At 47.5% G+C, this 19,769-nt stretch overlaps 1 protein-coding gene across 6 annotated transcripts in view; it reads left to right on the top strand.

The window, feature by feature from the left end:
• DMTN (dematin actin binding protein) overlaps positions 1–19,769 on the top strand; it is a 68,125-nt gene that overhangs the window by 36,721 nt on the left and 11,635 nt on the right. For 5 of the 6 annotated variants that reach the window (XR_014567599.1, XR_014567601.1, XM_083753374.1 and 2 more), the window contains exons 4-11: positions 3,814–3,888; positions 12,347–12,496; positions 13,845–13,889; positions 14,515–14,626; positions 16,647–16,703; positions 16,806–16,961; positions 18,641–18,750; positions 18,857–18,962. Coding sequence is in view for 3 of the 6 variants with exons in the window: in XM_083753374.1 (XP_083609500.1) it covers positions 3,814–3,888; positions 12,347–12,496; positions 13,845–13,889; positions 14,515–14,626; positions 16,647–16,703; positions 16,806–16,961; positions 18,641–18,750; positions 18,857–18,962 (811 nt within the window). In the remaining 3 variants the exon portion in view is untranslated. The remainder of the gene's footprint in view (positions 1–3,813; positions 3,889–12,346; positions 12,497–13,844; positions 13,890–14,514; positions 14,627–16,646; positions 16,704–16,805; positions 16,962–18,640; positions 18,751–18,856; positions 18,963–19,769) is intronic. The other variant, XR_014567600.1, reaches the window with a different exon arrangement.

Genomic DNA, 19,769 nt, shown 5'->3' with positions numbered 1-19,769 from the left:
GCTGGCCACATGACCCGGAAGCTGTACGACGGCTCCCTCGGCCAATAAAGCGAGATGAGCGCCGCAACCTCAGAGTCGGCCACGACTGGACTTAATGGTCAGGGGTCCCTTTACCTTTACCTAATGAACTCATATGCAAGCCTTTAATCTATTGGCAGCCATGCAGGAAGGTGGAGCTGCGATTGCATTCAGTCTTCTGCCATGTAATGTGCTGGGTCAGGCCAAGTTTAGTCCAGCATCCTGCTCTCATACTGGCTTACGAGACGCCCGTGAGAAACCTTGCAAGCAGGATGCAAGAAAAGAGTGTTGGCCTCTCTTGTAGTTTCAATCCTCTGGTCTTCAGAAGCATTGCTGCCTCGAATTGTGGATGCAGAGCAGTCATCCTGGCTAGTAGCCATCGATAGCGCTCTCCTCCATGAATTTGTCTAATCCTCTTTTAAAGCCCTCTAGACTGGTGGCCATCACTGCCTCCAGTGGCAGGGAGTTCCATAGTTTAACCATGCACTGCATGAAGGACTTCCTTTTGTGTCACTGAAAAGAAACGTTTTACTACATATTTTATTATTATTATTAAAGATTTTCTTGATTTACAAAAGTGTTTGCAATATCTCTCTCTTGTATCCCCCCCCCCCATGTAACATTTTTACAAACCAGTTTCATTTGTTGAGACATTAGGAAGAAAAGGGGGATGTTTCTATTTTACTTAATGTATGTAGGGTTTGGTGTCAGCGTTGCTGGTGCAGGTTCTCTGCTGTTCGCTTGTGTTCCTTTGGCGGTGAGAGAGGTTGGGGTTGGCCTAGGGTGTGGCTGTTCATTTGTGGTTGGCTGTGGTGGTCTTTGTTTTCGTGTGTGAGTGGGGTTGGGTGGGTGTTTTGGATCAGGTTAGCCATATTGATTTGCATGCTGTTGGTGGATTTTTGTCATTGTCTTGTTGGGCTGTGTAGGTGATAAAGAAGGCGTCTTCTTCTCTTTGTCCCCGTGTCAGTTTCAGTTTATTGGTTAATTTTTCTAGTAAGGCTGTTTCCCATACTATTTGGTACCATTGGTCCATGCTTACTCCTGACAGGTCTCTCCAGTGTCTGGAACAGAAACATTTTATTAGAAGTTCCCTTTTAGCCTGACATCCAACATTTTTTCCATAGAGTTCTGCACATTTGGCATGAATTTACACACACACAAATTTTTAACCTTTCCTCCCCTTGCAAAATTCTCCTTTTGGCCTCTGATAACAGACACCCCTTCCTTTCTTCCTCCTCTTTCCCCTTCATTATACATCACAGGAATTTCCTTTGCTGCCCCCACCCTGGTCTCTGTTGTTGGAAGTTGGAGGGAAGCCGAGCAGATTGCGCTTGGCCTGTTTCTTTGTGTGTTGTGATGATGTCCCCCTGTGCTGGTGCTTCTGCAGCTGAACTGACCTATTTTTAACAACCCATCAGTGAAATTAGCCCCCCCCCCCCGACCTTGGAAGTTTCATGGGAGTCCAAAGTCTGGAAAGGCGAAGAAAATGATCTTCGTTGAATATTTTAACCCCACAGCCCAGAGAAATGAAATGAAATAACAATACAAATATGCAGGAAAACAATATACAGTGGTACCTCGGGTTAAGTACTTAATTCGTTCTGGAGGTCTGTTGTTAACCTGAAACTGTTCTTAACCTGAAGCACCACTTTAGCAAATGGGGCCTCCTGCTGCCGCTGCGCCACTGGAACACAATTTCTGTTCTCATCCTGAAGCAAAGTTCTTAACCCGAGGTACTATTTCTGGGTTAGCAGAGTCTGTAACCTGAAGTGTATGTAACCTGAAGTGTATGTAACCCGAGGTCACACTGTACAAGCACAGATTGATCAGTAGATTAACAGTTCCATCAAAAACGGAACAAAACTCAACAGCAGTGAGGACAAAAATTAGAATTTCCAAGCATCTTATGGGGAGGTCAATACCTTCTGCCGTTAGGGAGGGAACATGAATCGTTGCCCACAAGCCTCCACAGTAGAAACCTCCCACCCTGCTTTTCCATAAATACAGGTGGAAAAGAGGAAGAAGGCTACCCCTTCATGGAGTCCCCAAAGTAGAGAGTCCCTTCCCTTTTGGCATTGGGGCAGCAGCCACCTTTAATCAGCAATATCTGGGGGGCCAAAAGGCACCCCATGAGCCACAACTGGGGTTCCCCTTCTCCTCTTCCTCCTCCCACGCCTCAGGGCTGGTGGCAGGGCCGCTAGGAAAGAGGCAGGCAGATGGATTTGCTGGTTGCCACAATTGCAATGGATTGCAATGGGATTTCAGTGGAGACAAATACAAGGCCAGAGGTGTTGTTCTCATGCACTAACGCTGTGTGTGTGTGTGTGTGTGTGTGTGTGTGTGTGTGTGTGTAGAGACATTTAATGGGGAGGAAGAAGCTTCTCGAATGGCCATAAAGCCCTTGCAAATGCAGCTGTTCTAATTTTTGGCCACACATTCTGGTCTGTAGGGAAGCGGCGCCACCTGGTGGCTGTTGATGGGCTGCTGCCCTGGATAAGGTGACTGCTGTCAATCTCCACCTGCCGGTCCACACCCAGTGCCCCTTCCTTAAAATGGCATCCTTTTTAGAGTGTTTCGGAGCACTAATTTAGACTGTGCATCAAGGGCTCCACAAAGCAAAGAGGCAAGACGCCTGATTCTTTTTTCCCCATCCTTCAACATAAAACTCTTCCGCCCCGCCCCCCCATCTCCTACATGGTATCAGGTTGATAATGCCTGCTCTAGTATTGCCCCCTTGGTGGAGGAGCCTCCTCCCCATCTGAGTCAGTTCCCTGATTTAAAAAAAAAATATTGATTTGCTAACCAAGAAAACAACAACCCTACAAACATAACAAAGAGAAAGGAAAAACAAAGAATCAAATATTTAAACCGTAAAGCACCACAGTCTGGAAGGACAGCTCCAAAGGGATAATAAAGTATTAACTCATACAAAGGTTCCCTTTAGAAATAGCAAAGATTTGTTAAAAATATAAGCCTTCTCCACCTGTGAGTTCCACCATTCCTTAGAACAAAGGTCCTTTTTAGTCTTAAGTGAGCCAGACACTTGCATGTACTGATGGCGCTGTATAAGAAATAACATCATGTCATATATAGACTGTATATTTTAAAAGGTTATTTGAGCTCGGCTCTTTAGGTACGTTTAGTTTAGGGCAGGCATTTCTAAAGTCTGTTTCGGGGGTTAATCCGGCCCACCGGTAGGTTTGATCCGGCCCCTGGGGTAAAATCCTAAAAATACCTCCAAAACCTAAATCCTAAAAAACCCCAAGAACTTCAACCCTAAAACAACAAAGTCAACAACTTTGTTTAGCCCTTCACTTCATTAAATCTGGCCCTCTTTGAAAAAAGTTTGGGCACCACTGGTTTAGGGGATATCTTTTCAAGAAGGGCGGTTTGCCGAATAAACATACACAAACTTATTGTTGCTAATATAATAGATGGATACCTTGAGAATCTTTACATTTTATAACATATTATTATAGAGAATAATATGTGTTAAAAAATCAGAGAGAGGAGCTGACGGAAGTCGTAGGGGGGAGGGAGGGGGGAGGGGGAAATATAATGAAGGTTATTTTCTGGAATCATTTGTTATGTGAAAACAGTCAATAATTTTTTTATTATTTTTTTTTAAAGAAGGGCGGTTTGCCAAACCCTTGAACACCAGCAATCCAAATTATTAAGATCAAAGGCCTTCCAGGATTTGGCAATACCACCCTGGCCTGCTGCTGTCAAGAGATGAGAAAGGAGTTCTTTGCTTGTCACCTCCCATCTGACTTGTGTCTTTTCCCCTCTCTCCAGCACCAGCTGACGTCCCCAGGGAGCCTCTGCTCTTCCCGGGGCTCCAGCGTCCCTGGGTCACCCTCCAGCATTGTGGTGAGTAGCACCATGCAGATGGACTCTTTACTTTTAAATGATACCTCACCTCCATGCATGGATCTCTCAGCTGATTAGAGCGTGGTGCTGACAATGCCAAGGTTGCAGGTTCCATCCCCGTATGGGGCAGCTGCGTATTCCTGCATTGCAGGGGGTTGTTATTAGATGATCCTCAGGGTCCCTTCCAACTCTTCTATGATTCTCCAGCAAGCATCCTTCTGGGGCTTCATTCGAAACACTAAAAAGCTTAGCACCATAGCAGGAATGCAAGACTACAGCAGGAGCAGAACCAGAAAAGGTCAAAACCATGCCATCGGCAGCAGGTAAGGCAGGTACACCCTACCTGGCTGAAGCTGAGACCCACACTGGGGCTGGAAGCTATTGTTTATTAATATCCTTCATAATGTGCACTAGCAAGTTCCTTTACTTAGCAGAGTTTACATTCCCCTTTTTACACACACAGCCGATAGCTGGTTGCAGGCTTGTGTAAGCCTCTCACTATTATTACGTTCCTGGTAAGTTCCCTTGAATCCCTCTTAAAAGAATAAAGACACCACAATCTTATTCAAAGTCAATAAAAGAAGTTTACTTACATCAGTTCACAGTTGGATCCCTGAAGGCAGACTTAGTTACAAATATGTACATGTGGATCTACCCCACATGGGGGAATAATCCCAGTGCTTTTGCTAGCTGAGAAGCTGAGTCTTCGCTAAAAGCTGGTCAAACGACAAAGGAAGTGAAAAAGAGAGAGGTGTGCTGTGTGACTCGTCCTTTTGTTACCTGGACAGGTTAGGCCACACCCACCTTCTATCACATGCAAAAGGAAGGATGCTCCAGCCAGGAGGAACAGGAAGTTTCGACTGGCTGGACCAAACATTCCTTCACATGTCTTCTCTAGCAATCCAAGGAATGTTGCACTTGCCTGCTCTCAGTGGATTACATCCCACAGAAACTTGTGGGATGGCTGGAGCAGGGAAACCAATGTGGCTGGTTACAGATGAGCTAAGATTTAAGAAGGGCACGAATAAGAAAGAGGAGAAAGGGGAAATTATGAAGGAAGGAAGAGTATACAGTGGTGCCCCGCAAGACGAATGCCTCGCTAAACGAAAAACCCGCAAGACGAAAGGGTTTTCCGATTTTTTAGCGGTTTCGCAAGACGAATTTCCCTATGGGCTTGCTTCGCAAGACGAAAGCCCATAGGGAAATCTCCGGGGACAGTGGGGAAGCGCAGCGCGCCTTCTCCTCTGTTCCCGGACCTGTCCTAAGGCTTGCGGTGGGAGGTCCGGGAACGGAGGACAAGGCGCGAAGGGCTTCTCCTCTGTTCCCAGGGCTTGCGGTGGGAGGAGGGTTTTGTGGGAATGTTCTGGGGTGCAGGAGAGGATATATTGACTAATTATATCCTTATCCAACTTGTACTAACAAGTTCCCAAAATATCAGCAGAGTTTATAGACATTCCCCTTTAAGTACGCAACGGTAACGTGTGCACAGGTTCGCTAGAACCTCTATAATAATTACTCTGGTAATTTCCCCTTTGTTCCCTCTTAAAATACAAGACACGACACAGTCTTTATAAAAGTATAAAAGAGTTTACTCACGTTCTGTTCACAATATGATCCCAGAAGGTAGGCAGGCTTAAAAAGGTTACATACACTTAGAAATCTATCTTGTAGCAAGATAGCCCTTATCTCCTCTCTTGGCTGGGAGCCAAGAGAGCATCCTTAGATGTTTCCTCATGGAAGGAAGATGGCAGAGAGAGGCAAGAGGCAAGAGAGAGAATGGCTGCCTGCCCTGTGCTTTTATCATTACCTGCACAGGTGAGGCCACACCCACCTCTGGTCACATGTGGAGGAAGTCCGTCCCCAGGAAGTTTACCTGCTTGCCAGACAGACATCCCTCCCCATGTTCTAACATGTACACTCTAGGAATGTTGTCATTGACTGCTCCTGTGTTTACATCCCACATACCCCTTCTCAGGCAATACAACATACACAAAACATAAACAACTTTATTCAACCACCCAGAGTCCCAGCTTGACACGTAGATTCTGGAAACTCTCTCTTGGTAGGGGTTTAGTCAGGATGTCAGCAGTCATCTCTTGGGTGCTGCAGTAGGATAGTTCCACAAGTCCATCCTGGCTCATCTGGCGTATGTAGTGGTATTTAACCCCAATGTGTTTTGTTCTGGCCAGGAACTTCTCGCTCTGCGTCAGCTTCAGGCAACTTTGATTGTCCTCCAGCAAGCTGACAGGCCCTTTTCTCACCAACCCAAAGTCCTTTATGAGTTGATCAAGCCAGGCGATCTCTCTGCAGGCTTCTGTTGCTGCAACGTATTCTGATTCTGTGGAAGATAATGCTACACAGCTCTGTTTATAACTGCCCCATGAAACAGGTCCATCCCCAAACATGAAAACATGACCACTTGTTGATTTATAATCAGCATTATCCCCAGCCCAATCCGCATCAGTGTACCCAACCAACTTAGGGTCTCTGACGGCTGGTAACCTTAATTTACAATTCATGGTACCCTTCAAATATCGCACCACCCTCTTTACACCTGCCCAATCATGCTCAGTGGGAGAATTCACTTTTCTGCTAAGAATCCCCACAGCATTAGCTAAGTCAGGTCTACATGTGGTAACTAAATACAAAAGTTTACCAATCGCCGACCTGTAGTCATTGTTGTCTGGCAACTGCTTTGAATCCTGCTGATTCTTCAGGAAGTCAGTGGCCATCGGTGTAGCAACTGGATGTGCGTCTTGCATCTGCATGTGCTCAATTAGCTCGTGGATCTTCTGTCTTTGGCTGAGAAGAAATGAGCCGTCCTCTTCTCTTTCCACCTGGATTCCGAGGTAGTACTGGACATCTCCTAGCTCCTTGACCTCCACCTCTTTGCTAAGGTGTTTTACTATCTGTGTATAGTCTTTCTCACTTGCTGTGGCAATAATCAGGTCATCAACAAATGCTAGGATATATGAGAATTGTCCATTATTTGACTTACTGTACAAGCACTTGTCAGCGTCGCCTTGCTTGTACCCAAGTTGCGTCAGCATTTTATGCAACTTCTGGTTCCAGGCTCTAGCAGCCTGTTTAAGTCCATAAAGTCCTTTCTGGAGTTTGCACACTAAATGTGCCTCATGTGGTTTTACAAAACCCTTGGGCTGTTTCATATAAATTTCTTCAGAAATCTGCCCATGTAGAAAAGCGGTAGCAATGTCTATGTGTTTCACCCTCATTTTCTTGGAGGCTGCAATGCTTAAAAGCATTCTTACGCTGCTGTACCTCACGGTTGGTGCAAAAACTTCATCATAGTCTTCACCAAAATGCTGTGAAAATCCCTGTGCTACAAGTCTAGCTTTGTAGCGCTGCACTTCTCCTTCTGACCCCTTCTTAACCTTGAAAACCCATTTACTGCCAATGGCCTTCTTACCGGGAGGCAGCTCAGTGAGTGTCCAGGTCTTGTTCTGATGCAGTGCATCCATCTCCTCCTGCGCGGCCTTCCTCCAGAGACTGGCTTCTGCAGCTGGCATCTCCTGTATCTCTTCCCAAGTGGAAGGTTCCTGTGGAAACGCCGACCCTGCAAAGTAGGACAACCGTAATGGTGGGACACCTCTGTTGGTTCTGGACGAGCGTCTGACCTCTGGTTCTGGGACCGCATCAGCTTCCTCATCCTCCTCCAACGCAGGCATGTCCCCATCTGAGTCCTCCTCTTCGTCTCTGGTGCCGCCAGGGTTCTGGTCCTCTGCGTCTTCTGGTGCGTCGCCTGTAGGGGGCGCTGCAACACTTAAAGGCAGATTATTACTTTGTGGGGTCTCAAAAGGGAAATATACAAACTCTTGAGTCCTTTCTGACACATCAGAAGAATCCACAACAGTGTTCTTAGTGTCTACTTTTCCATATTCATCAAAATAAACTGCATGGTATGCATTTGTCTTACCAGTTTGTAAGTCCATAATTCTGTATCCTTTGCCTCCAGAGGCATATCCCACCAGGATACCTGCTTTTGCCCTGGAGTCAAGCTTGTGTCTGTGTTCCTTGGGCACGTGGAAGTAACACGGACTTCCAAACACACGTATGTGGGACAGATTGGGAGCTTTCCCATGCCAAAGTTCAAATGGTGTGCGCTCTGCACCTTTAGTTGGCAGTCTATTCTGCAAATAGACCGACGTGTACACTCCTTCGGCCCACAGCTTCTGTGGCAAACATGCATCCTTTAGCATGCACCTTGTCATGTCCATAATGGACCTAAACTTTCTCTCAGCTATGGCATTCTGCTGTGGTGTGTAAGGAATTGTGGTTATGTGTGCAATTCCTTCCTTGGCCAGGAGAGCCTGCATTTCATTTGAGCAGTACTCACCTCCATTGTCGCTCATTAGCACAGCTGGAGCTCTCTGGAATTTGTTCTTGACCATGGCAATGTATTCCTGGAGCTTGTCCACTGTCTCACTCTTCTCTTTGAGGAAATATACAACACAAAATCTTGAAAAGTCATCCAGAAATATTAAAATATATCTATTCTTTCCCAGTGAGGGAACGTTCATGGGTCCACATATGTCAGTGTGCACTATGTCAAGCACTTTGTTGCTTCTTTGTTCTGCACAACGTGGAAATGAAGGTTTTACAGCCTTCTCAGTAATACAGCTTATGCACTTTGCTGGAGCTTCGTTGCTCTGCTTTACCTGCAAACCTCTTACAAGATCTCTTTTCTGTAGATCCAGAATGACGTTGGTGTCTCTATGTCCAAGCCTTCTGTGCCACAGGTCCAGATCTGCTTCATCCTTCTGGCTGGAATGTGCCACTTTTGCAGACTGATTCTCTGAAAGATCAATCTCATATACACCATTGATTAGCTTTGCTTGAGCAAACACTTTGCCATTTCTAGTCACTTTACATTCTCCATTTCCAAATGTGATCTGGAAACCTTTCTTGTCCAATGTGGACACGCTGATTAAATTGCAGCTCAGCTCTGGTACATACAAAACTCTAGAGATTGTGTTCTCAATGCATTCATTGTTTATATTGCATTTCAGACTCATGGAACCTGCACCTTTTGCTTTAACAATGTTGCCATCTGCAATCTCAATTTCAGATCCTTCTTCATCATTTATCTCATTAAAATAGTCCCTTTTATATGAAAAGTGGGAGCTCGCTCCAGAATCAATTATCCATTTATTACGTCTATTTTCACAATTCTGGACAGTTAAATTCCTTTCTTGCAGTAACCATGTGCATTCACATTTCCCCTTCTTTTCCCCTTTTGGCTGAAAGGGGTGGGGTTTCTTGGCTTTAGGAGCCTTGCAATTCTTTGCAATGTGTCCTTCTTTGTTACAATTGAAACAAATCACTTTCTTAGGCATCTCTTTGGACTTTGTACACTGCCTAGATGCATAACTGCTGTCTTTGCTTCTAGTATTTCTCACTGGAGATTCAGCTCTATCTCTGCATTCTTCTTTTAAATAACCAATCAAGTCTTTAAAAGTCAGACCTTGTCTATGATCCATCAAACTTACAAATGCGCTAAAGCGTGGTCCAAGCGATGATAACAAAAATGCTATCTTTGTATCTTCATCAAAAGCTTTGGGAGTCAGATCAATTCTTTGAATAATCTCAGTAAACTTGTTGATGTGCTCTGTGAATTCCTCTTTTGAATTCATCCTCACTCTGGTTAATTTACACACCAAGTTTCTGAAGCAGTTTATGCTAGATTCTCCATACACACGCTCAATATCTCTTAAGATTTGAGATGCATCATCTGTACTATTTATTAATGATAGCTGCTCATCACGAAGTCCACTCAAAATTATGTGTCTAGCTTCGCTGTTCATGCGTTTCCAAGCACTTATCTTGGCTAAATCCTCCTCAGACGATCCCGTAGGCTGAGGGTTTAAAGCTTCCAGAATGTGCTTATAATCTAAACATGCTATCAAGCGCTGCTTCCAGTGTATGAAATTGTGTTCATTCAGCACAGGCATTCCTAGCTTTGCATCACTATCAAAAGCTGCTCTAGCCATCTTAAAATCCAAAAATTTGAAAATTCTTCAAAAATTTCAAAATTTCTCAAAATTTTAAAATCAAAATCTCAAAAATCTCAAAATTCAAAACAGTTCTTCACTGCCTTGGGTCACTGTGAACTCTGAGGGAAGGGGGGGGGGTTGCTTAATCCCCACTGCACAATGGAACAAAGGACCATGTGCTTACCAGGAAGTTAACTCAGAAAAATACTACTCAATTCAAAATCACAATCCAATGTAATCCTTGAAAAATACGCAGAAATATGCAATACTGGGGCCAATAACCCTTTGTGGGAATGTTCTGGGGTGCAGGAGAGGATATATTGACTAATTATATCCTTATCCAACTTGTACTAACAAGTTCCCAAAATATCAGCAGAGTTTATAGACATTCCCCTTTAAGTACGCAACGGTAACATGTGCACAGGTTCGCTAGAACCTCTATAATAATTACTCTGGTAATTTCCCCTTTGTTCCCTCTTAAAATACAAGACACGACACAGTCTTTATAAAAGTATAAAAGAGTTTACTCACGTTCTGTTCACAATATGATCCCAGAAGGTAGGCAGGCTTAAAAAGGTTACATACACTTAGAAATCTATCTTGTAGCAAGATAGCCCTTATCTCCTCTCTTGGCTGGGAGCCAAGAGAGCATCCTTAGATGTTTCCTCATGGAAGGAAGATGGCAGAGAGAGGCAAGAGGCAAGAGAGAGAATGGCTGCCTGCCCTGTGCTTTTATCATTACCTGCACAGGTGAGGCCACACCCACCTCTGGTCACATGTGGAGGAAGTCCGTCCCCAGGAAGTTTACCTGCTTGCCAGACAGACATCCCTCCCCATGTTCTAACATGTACACTCTAGGAATGTTGTCATTGACTGCTCCTGTGTTTACATCCCACAGGTTTTTCCTCCCCACCGCCAACATTCAGAACAGCATTCTGAATGTTGGCGGTGGGGAGGAAAGCCCTCCTCCCACCGCAAGCCTTCAGGACAGGTCCGGGAACAGAGGGGAAGGTGCGCAGCGCTTCTCCTCTGTTCCCGGACCTGTCTTGAAGACTTGCGGTGGGAGGAAGGTTTTCCTCCCCACCGCCAACATTCAGAAGGCTGTTCTGAAGGCTGGCGGTGGGAAGAAAAGCCCTTCTCCCCCGCCAGCCTTCAGAAGAGTTCCCGCCTAGGCTGCGGATAGCAGCCTGCTGCCCCGCACGAGGGGCGCTCTGCTTAAGAGCGCCCCTCGCGCGGGGCAGCAGGCTGCTATCCGCAGCTTGGAGAGCCCTCTGGACCTCTTCTGAAGGCGGGCGGGGGGCAAAAGTCTTTGTCCCCCCTGCCTGCCTTCCCGGGGGCTTTAAAATCGCCCCGGACAGCGGAGTCCTCCGCTGTCCCAGGGTTTTTAAAATGCTGGCGGGCGGCAGCGAAGGCTTCGCTGCCGCCCGCCAGCATTTTAAAATCGCCCCGGGACAGCGGAGAAGTCTCCGCTGTCCCGGGAAGGCAGGCGGGGGGAAGCAAAGACTTTCGCCCCCCCCCCCCGCCGGCCTTCAGAAGAGGTCGGGGGACAGACTGTCCCCGGACCTGGTCTGAAGGCGGTTTCCATAGGAACGCATTGATTGATTTTCAATGCATTCCTATGGGAAACCGTGCTTCGCAAGACGAAAAACTCGCAAGACGAAAAGACTTGCGGAACGAATTAATTTCATCTTGCGAGGCACCACTGTACATGAGTAGCCAACAGCTGCAGGGAGAAAGGTCAGGTGGGCCAAAGCTCAGGATGATCCAGCAAGTATTAGGTCCTCTGTGTGGAGAAGATCAAGAGATCACCCAATAGCATTTCTCCATTACCCAACAGTGTGATGCAGCAGCAAGCAAAGCTAATTCTATTCAGCAGAGGTCCAGTCTCCAGATCAAGGGAAGGAATAGTCCTGCTTTATTTTGCTTGGGTCAGACCACACCTGGAGTACTGTGTCCAGTTCTGGGTACCACAGTTTAAGAAGGATATTGAGAAGCTGGAAGGTGTGCAGAGGAGGGAACCCATTCCATTGTCAAACAGCTCTTAACAGAAAGTCCTTCCTGATGTTTAGTCAGAATCTCCTTTTGTGTGATTGGAGCCATTGGTTTGAGTCCTACCCTCTAGAGCAGGAGAAAACAAACTTGCTCCATCTTCCATGTGACAGCCTTTGAGATATTTGAAGATGGCTGCCATATCATATTTTCAACCAATTTGTAATCAAAAAGAGATTGTTTGCTTTGGTCTAGCTGTGTTTCTACCCCATGATATTTAATGTAGGCAACCAGGCTCAAAAGTTTGTAGCTTTTAAGTCGGCTCGAATATCCAGATCCATTGACAAATTAATATGTTGTGCAACGTAATATAGCTTTAGGTTTGGAAGTGAGAGTGTGTATTTGAATACTTCCTGAATCAAGACCTGGAACGCTGATGCTTCTGTCTTCCTTCCCAGGCAAAAATGGACAATGAAGTCTACAAGGACTTAGCAGCAATCCCCAAAGACAAGGCAATCCTTGACATAGAGCGCCCCGACTTGATGATCTATGAGCCCCACTTTACCTACTCCCTCCTGGACCACGTGGAGAGGCCAAGGAGCCGAGAGGTAGGCCAGCCCAACTCCCCTTTCTGGGCCTGGGGTGGGTCCTTTGCTTTGCCCAGAGTACCGTAGCAAAAGCTATTTTGAGGTTGTGATTCTGTAGGAGTTGTTAGGAAACAGCAAAGCCCGACGAAAGAGGAATGGAGGATGAAATTGATGGACTATGCCGAGTTAGATAAATTAACAGGAAGGATTCGAAACTTGCGGGACCAGAGATTCTTAGAAACTGGAGTAAATATACGAACTATTTGAAAAGTAATTGTAATGAACAGATTACGCTAGTAGGATTGCAAGAAGTTCTGTAAGGAGGATTATTTGAAATATTGCAAGAAAGACTGTGAGGAGAATTATTAAAAGTAAAGGTAAAGGGACCCCTGACCATTAGGTCCAGTCATGGCCAACTCTGGGGTTGCGGCGCTCATCTCGCTTTTTTAGGGAGCCAGCGTACAGCTTCCAGGTCATGTGGCCAGCATGACTAAGCCGCTTCTGGTGAACCAGAGCAGCGCACGGAAACGCCGTTTACCTTCCTGCCGGAGCAGTACCTATTTATCTACTTGCGCTTTTGACGTGCTAGGTTGGCAGGAGCAGGGACAGAGCAACGGGAGCTCACCCCGTCGCAGGGATTCAAATTGCCAACCTTCTGATTGTCAAGTCCTAGGCTATGTGGTTTAACCCACAGTGCCACCCTGGAGAATTATTAGTTAATGATAATTAAAAGTAATAGAGAATTTAAGAAATGCAGAATAAGTGATAAAAACGGAAAATCATCAGAGGAGTTGACAGAAGTCAAAAATATTGTATAAGATAAGAAATTATGTTTTATGAATGTTGGAAATGATATGTTGAAAAAAACTAATAAATATATATATATATATATTTAAAGGAAACAGTAAGGCCAGTTCTGTAATGGCTGGCTAATTAATACTGTGAGGTTTTTGTGTTTCACGAGCCCCACTGTGGCTTGCAGTATAGACACAGAATCATAGAAAACTAGGGTGGGAGGGACCCTAAGGCTCATCTAGTCTAACCCCCTGAAATGCTGGAATCTCAACTAGATCATACATGACTCAAGCTCTGTTATAAACCTCCAATGAAGGAGATTTTGCCACGTCCCAAGGGAGTCGCTTCCATTGTCAAATGGCTCTTACCCTCAGAAAGTTCTTCCGATGCTTTAGCCAGAATCTCCTTTCCTGGAATCTGAATCTATCGGTTTGGGTCCTCCTCTCCGGAGAGGCAGAAAACAAGCTCGCTCCATCTTCTGTAAGAAAGCCTTTTTAGACGTAATAGATGACTCAGATGTGAGCGGCATCAAGTGAAGTTCTCTCTCTCTCTCTCTCTTGACTCCTTTCTGCAGCGCTCCCTCTCGCCCAAATCCCTCTCTCCTCCTCCTTCTCCAGAAGTAAGTGTTTCTCAAGGTTGCCTTGGAGATGGGTTTCCAAGATGGGTTACCAAGAGCAGAGAAGAGGCCAGTGGGAGGGAGGGAGTGGGGAAGAGATGTGCAAGGCTGTCAGTGCGACAGGGTGGCGGGGAGAGGGATCTGTTCCTGCATCTACACGGGCAGCAATTGAGCTCAGCGCACCAGGCCCTGTCAGCTCCAGAAGCCCTCTGGCCAAGAGGCAAGCCGGTTTGCAGGACTCCTTGCCAAACGACAAGCCAGCACAGCTCCTCGGCCGCTGACTGTCTCTTGGTGGAGGGCAGGGGGCAGGCTGGTCTTCTGCAACGGGAGGGAAAGGACTGTGTGGCAATTAAGGCCGGGGCCGGCCCACCCGTTACTGCCGATGAGGCAGTTGCCTCAGGCTGCAGGCTGGAGACAGCTGGGGGGAGCTGCAGATCTGGGGACCCAGGGAGCCTTCCGCCCGCTGCCCCCTGTGCTTGTAGCTCGCAGCTGCCACCAGGGAAGAGCAGAGCGACCGTTGCCACCTGCCTCCTATTTTCTCCCCTTTTGCCTCAGGCGGCAAAATGTCTTGGGCCAGTCCTGAAACCAGACTGCTGGCCTCCTCTGACCTCCTTTGCTCTGCCCACAGGTCACTCGCGACTGGATGGAGGAGAGCAAGTCTCCAGGCAACGCCTCCCAGCCTGGCAGCCGCCGAACCAGCAGCAGCAGCCGCAGCGGAGTCCACCATTTCCACCGCCCTGGTAGGGCCACACCCCCCCTTGCCAAAGGCGCCTTCAGGCTTTCCTGACACCCCCACCCATGCCTTAGACTGCTCCCCCAGACCCTTCCCTGCCCTCCATCAGCTGCAGCCTCTCCGGGGGGGGGGGTCTCAGTCATAGAATTGTAACGAGTTGGAGGGGACCCCAAAGGTCATCCAGTCCAGCCCCTGCAATGCAGCAATCACACGCTACGTGCCTTTGAAAAGGGCTGAGAAATGTCAGCTGGCTCAAAGATCTTCAGCCAGACAGAATATTGACCCCCTTGTTAGAACAGCTCCGCTAGCTGCCAATCTGTTCCTGAGCACAATTGAAAGTGCTGGTCGTGGCCTATAAAGCCCTATATGACTTAGGCCCAGGCTCTCTGAAGGACCATATTCCCTTATAAGAACCTGCCCGGGTTTAGAGATCTTGAGGGGAGGTCCTTCTCCTAGTTCCACCACCCTCACAGGCCCACTTGGTGGGGGGGCGCAGGAGAGGGCCTTCTCGGTGGCTGCTCCCATACTTTACAACTCCCTCCCTGGAGAAGCCAGGCGGGGCCCCTCCTTGCGGTCCTTCTGCCAGCAGGAGGAGACCTTCTTATTCCAACAGGCCTTTGGGGACAGACTGTTGTTTTTTAAGGAAAGGGCTTTTAATAAGTGCTGTGCTGTTTTATTATTTGTATTTTAATAGACGAGTTTTTAAAATTGCTTTAATTCTATTAAAGTTTGATTACTTTTTATATGTTTCTTAACTTATTTAATTGGTGGTGTTTTAATTTGTGTCAGCCGCCTTGAGTCCCAGTCTGGGGAAAAGGCAGGATATAAAAGATGATGAAGAAAATAAAAATACACTGGTAGCTTGGTTTAAGAACAGCTTAGTTTTTGAACAACTTGGATTAAGAACGCTGCAAACCCAGAAGTAGGCATTTTGGTTTGTGAACTATTCCTTGGAATAAGAACATGTTTTGCTTCCTGTTGAGTGTGTTCCATTTGTAAATTGAGTCCCCCGCTGCTATGGGAAACATGCCTTGGTTTAAGAACGCTTTGGTTTAAGAATGGATTTCCAGAATGGATTAAGTTCGTAAACCAAGGTAAAGGTAAAGTAAAGGGACCCCAGTGCTTTCGAACTGCTAGGTTGGCAGGAGCTGGGGCCGAGCAACGGGAGTTCACCCCGTCGCGGGGATCCGAACCGCCGACCTTCTGATTGGCAAGTCCTAGGCTCTGTGGTTTAACCCACAGCGCCACCCGTGTCCCTTATATTTCTCCTTTTACGTGGCCCAAAATCTGCCCTGCTCCCCTCTACCTTGAACTCCCCTGGGCCAGGCCCTTCAACCCTGGAGTGTAGCAAGCTGCCTTAAATGTACTGAGTCAGGCCATTGGCCTGTCCTGCTCACTGTTGCCTACAGTCCAGTGACTGGCAGCTGCTCTCCAGGTTTCAGGCAGGTAATATTTAACCTGTGCCCTTCAGTCCTTCTCCAAAGCAGCTTCTTAGAAACCCCCTCTGTGGTATTGTAACTCTTCTACGTTGGGGCAGCCTTTGCTACCCTGGGTATGATGAGAGTTGTTTATTATTATTACAGTGGTACCCTTGGTTTACAGGTGGCGCTGTGGGTTAAACCACAGAACCTAGGGCTTGCCGATCAGAAGGTCGGCGGTTCGAATCCCCGCGACGGGATGAGCTCCCATTGCTCCGTCCCAGCTCCTGCCCACCTAGCAGTTCAAAAGCACATCAAAGTGCAATCAGATAAATAGGTACCGCTGCTCTGGTTTGCCAGAAGCGGCTTAGTCCTGGTGGCCACATGACCCGGAAGCTGTACGCTGGCTCCCTCGGCCAATAAAGCGAGATAAGCGCCGCAACCCCACAGTCGGTCACGACTGGACCTAATGGTCAGGGGCCCCTTTACCTTTAAAAGGAGAAATATGGGCAGCAGCAGACTGGGAAACCACCCTCGGGGGTCTCCCTGAGAAGTGGCCCCCAAAATCAGTTGCTGCATCTCCTAAGCACCTCCCTGTTCCTTCCCCAGATACCAACACGGCAGAGATGAACATCTACAAGAAGCCCCCCATCTACAAGCAGAGAGGTAGGTGGTGCTCCCTGGTGCCCTCTGGGGTGGGCGAAGGTGGGGCTACACACAGCAGAGGCTCAGAGTCACCTGCCCCCCCCCCCCATTTGCACCTTGCAGAGCAGTCGGTGACGCCAACCCCGCAGAGCAAGCACCTGATTGAGGACCTGATCATCGAATCCTCCAAGTTCCCGGCTGCCCAGCCGCCCGACCCCAACCAGCCAGCCAAGATTGAGACGGACTACTGGCCGTGCCCACCTTCCTTGGCAGTTGTGGGTAGGTGGTCCTTGCTGTGTTTTTCTGTCAGCCAGTGGGGTAGTGTATGGGGGAATGCAGGGGAGCATAGCTGTGGGGCTTTTCCCCCAGAACTGGAGCAATGATGCCATCTGGCAAGGTGCCAGGGCGATTGGTCTCCTTTTTCTGGAAAAACAAATGAGGCGATAACAAGGCTTTCAAGTTTGCTTGTGAGAGATTAGCATAGAGGAAGTTGGATAATGAGGAAAAGAATCGAGCAGAGGCTGGATACTGCTTTTCTTTTCTTTGATGGGGTTGCTGCTTCGTCCTGGCAGTTTTAAACGGTAGCGATTCCTTGCGAGATCTTTTGCATTTCCAAAACAGCTATTTACAACCTTCAAAATAAATAAATAAAAGCAGATTAAAACATACATCACCATTCCACATGCCTGGGCAGGCTTGTCTAAACAAGAATGTTTTCAGCAGGCACCCAAAAGAATGCAGTGAAGGTGCCCGCCTGATTTCAATAGGCAAGGAGTTCCAAAGTGCAGGCGCTGCCACACTAAATGACCAGTTTCTTACAAGTGAAGAACAGGTATTATATAGCCCTGTAATAATGCCAGCTGCACAGAATGCGGCGGCTGAGCAGACATATATGGGGTGAGGTGATCTCGCAGGCAAACTGGTCCCATGTCCTAGTTCCAGGTAGGTAGCCATGTTGGTCTGCCATAGTCGAAACAAAATAATAATAATAAAATCCTTCCAGTAGCACCTTGTTGTTGTTTAGTTGTTTAGTCATGTCCGACTCTTTGTGACCCCCTGGACCAGAGCACGCCAGGCACTCCTGTCTTCTACTGCCTCCCGCAGTTTGGTCAATCTCATGCTGGTAGCTTCGAGAACCCTGTCCCACCATCTCGTCCTCTGTCGTCCCCTTCTCCTTGTGCCCTCCATCTTTCCCAACATCAGGGTCTTCTCCAGGGAGTCTTCTCTTCTCATGAGGTGGCCAAAGTATTGGAGCCTCAGCTTCAGGATCTGTCCTTCCAGTGAGCACTCAGGGCTGATTTCCTTCAGAATGGATAGGCTTGATCTTCTTGCAGTCCATAGTAGCACCTTAGAGACCAACTAAGTTTGTTCTTGATATGAGCTTTCGTGTGCATGCACACTTGCACACGAAAGCTCATACCAAGAACAAACTTAGTTGGTCTCTAAGTTGGTACTGGAATGATTTTTAATTTTTTTGGTCCCATGTTGTTATGGGTGGTTGATATAAGAATAGCAACCCCTTGAACCTGGCCACCAGGGCAGATTTATCAGCGCAGGTGTTCTGTGCTGCCAAAGCCTGTCAGCAATTGTGCTGCAGCATTCTACACTCATTGCAACCTCCAGATCAGGTGCAAGGCAAGCCCCACACAGAGCGCATAGCAGTAATCTAGCAGTGAAGTAATCCATGTGGAGGCTCCACATGGTAAACTCCACATGGTAAACTGGCCCCACGTTACTAAGGGCTTTATAGAGTCCTAGCTTCACCCCCTTTGGTCCCTTTCATCATCCCCTCCCCAAATGGCTACTATCAGGTTTCGGCCCTAAGCACACTCACCTGGGGACGATCTCCTCTGAAATCGGGGGGGGGGGGGGAGCATCATTTTTGAAGGTGAGGAGACCTTCCGCCCAAGAAGCTGTCTGCCACGTGTGAGACACGCTCCTGCCTTGTGTTTCTGCAGAGACTGAGTGGCGGCGGCGGATGGCCTCCAAAAGAGGCGAGGATGAGGATGAGGACAGCACGGAAGAACTGGGGAGCCTGCGAGAGCTGCAGAAACAAGAGCTGAGCAAGGTGGGCAGGGGGCTTGCAGTCAGGCGAAGCCGGGTGGGGGTGCTCCTGGGTGCCGGTGGCTCCTTGTGTGGCTGAGCTCCCCGCCCCCACTCTATCTCTCCGCCAGGTGGCCTCCAACCTTGGCAAGCTCATCCTCAAGGAGGAGATGGAGAAGTCTCTCCCCATACGGAGGAAAACCCGTTCGCTTCCGGACCGGACGCCCTTCCACTCCTGTGAGTAAGCAACCCCCACCCCACCCCCTGCTAAAACCAGGGGCTGATTTCCCATGCTTCTCATTCTTTTTGTCCTAAAACAGGAAGGGCACATCTTTCATGCACCCCTTTTTGTTTGTTTGCATTTATAATCCACTTTTTCCTCCAAGGAGCTCAAGGTAGCACTCTGTTAGAATTCCTGCTCCATGATTGCAGTCATGGGATTGTTGTCTATCACATGACGGTGTATGTTTTAATTCCACAGAGTGGGAAGTGACGGAGACAGGATGTTTGTGTTACTGTGTTCCATGAAGTGGGACTTCTTTCTCTTTGCTGTCTGATGCTAGAGAGAGAGGGAGCCATGTTGCAGTGCTCCTTGTGTGTTTATATGTAAATAAAGTAGATTAGCCAAAATGCTGAGTTGCTGAGGTCTGTCACGCAAGGTGATCAAACTCTGCAGATCTCTAAGTGTGCCAGTGTCGGTTGGCATCAGTCACTGTGATGTTCGGGCAGAAGAAAGCTTATGAAGCTTCCGAACGATTGACCAGGAAGGAGGGAACATGCCAGTCGGCATGTGTCTCTGCCAGGGTCCTACTTGAGTGTAGGATGAACTCCTGACACAATCATGGTTCTCTTCTTCCCTTTTTTATCCTCTCAACGACCCTGCCAGGCAGGTTAGGTCACCCAGGTCACCCAGTGAGATTCATGATGGCTGAGTGGGGATTTGACCCCCAGTCTCCCAGGTCCTCGGCCAACACTCTTAACCGCTATGCCACACATAATAATAATAATAATAATAATAATAATAATAATAATAATAATAATAAT

Source organism: Podarcis gaigeae, assembly GCF_964106915.1.
Source record: "Podarcis gaigeae genome assembly, chromosome: 8".
NCBI lineage: Eukaryota > Metazoa > Chordata > Lepidosauria > Squamata > Lacertidae > Podarcis > Podarcis gaigeae.
The sequence above is the reverse complement of the archived record's forward strand: the minus strand, read 5'-3'. Positions and strand labels throughout refer to the sequence as shown.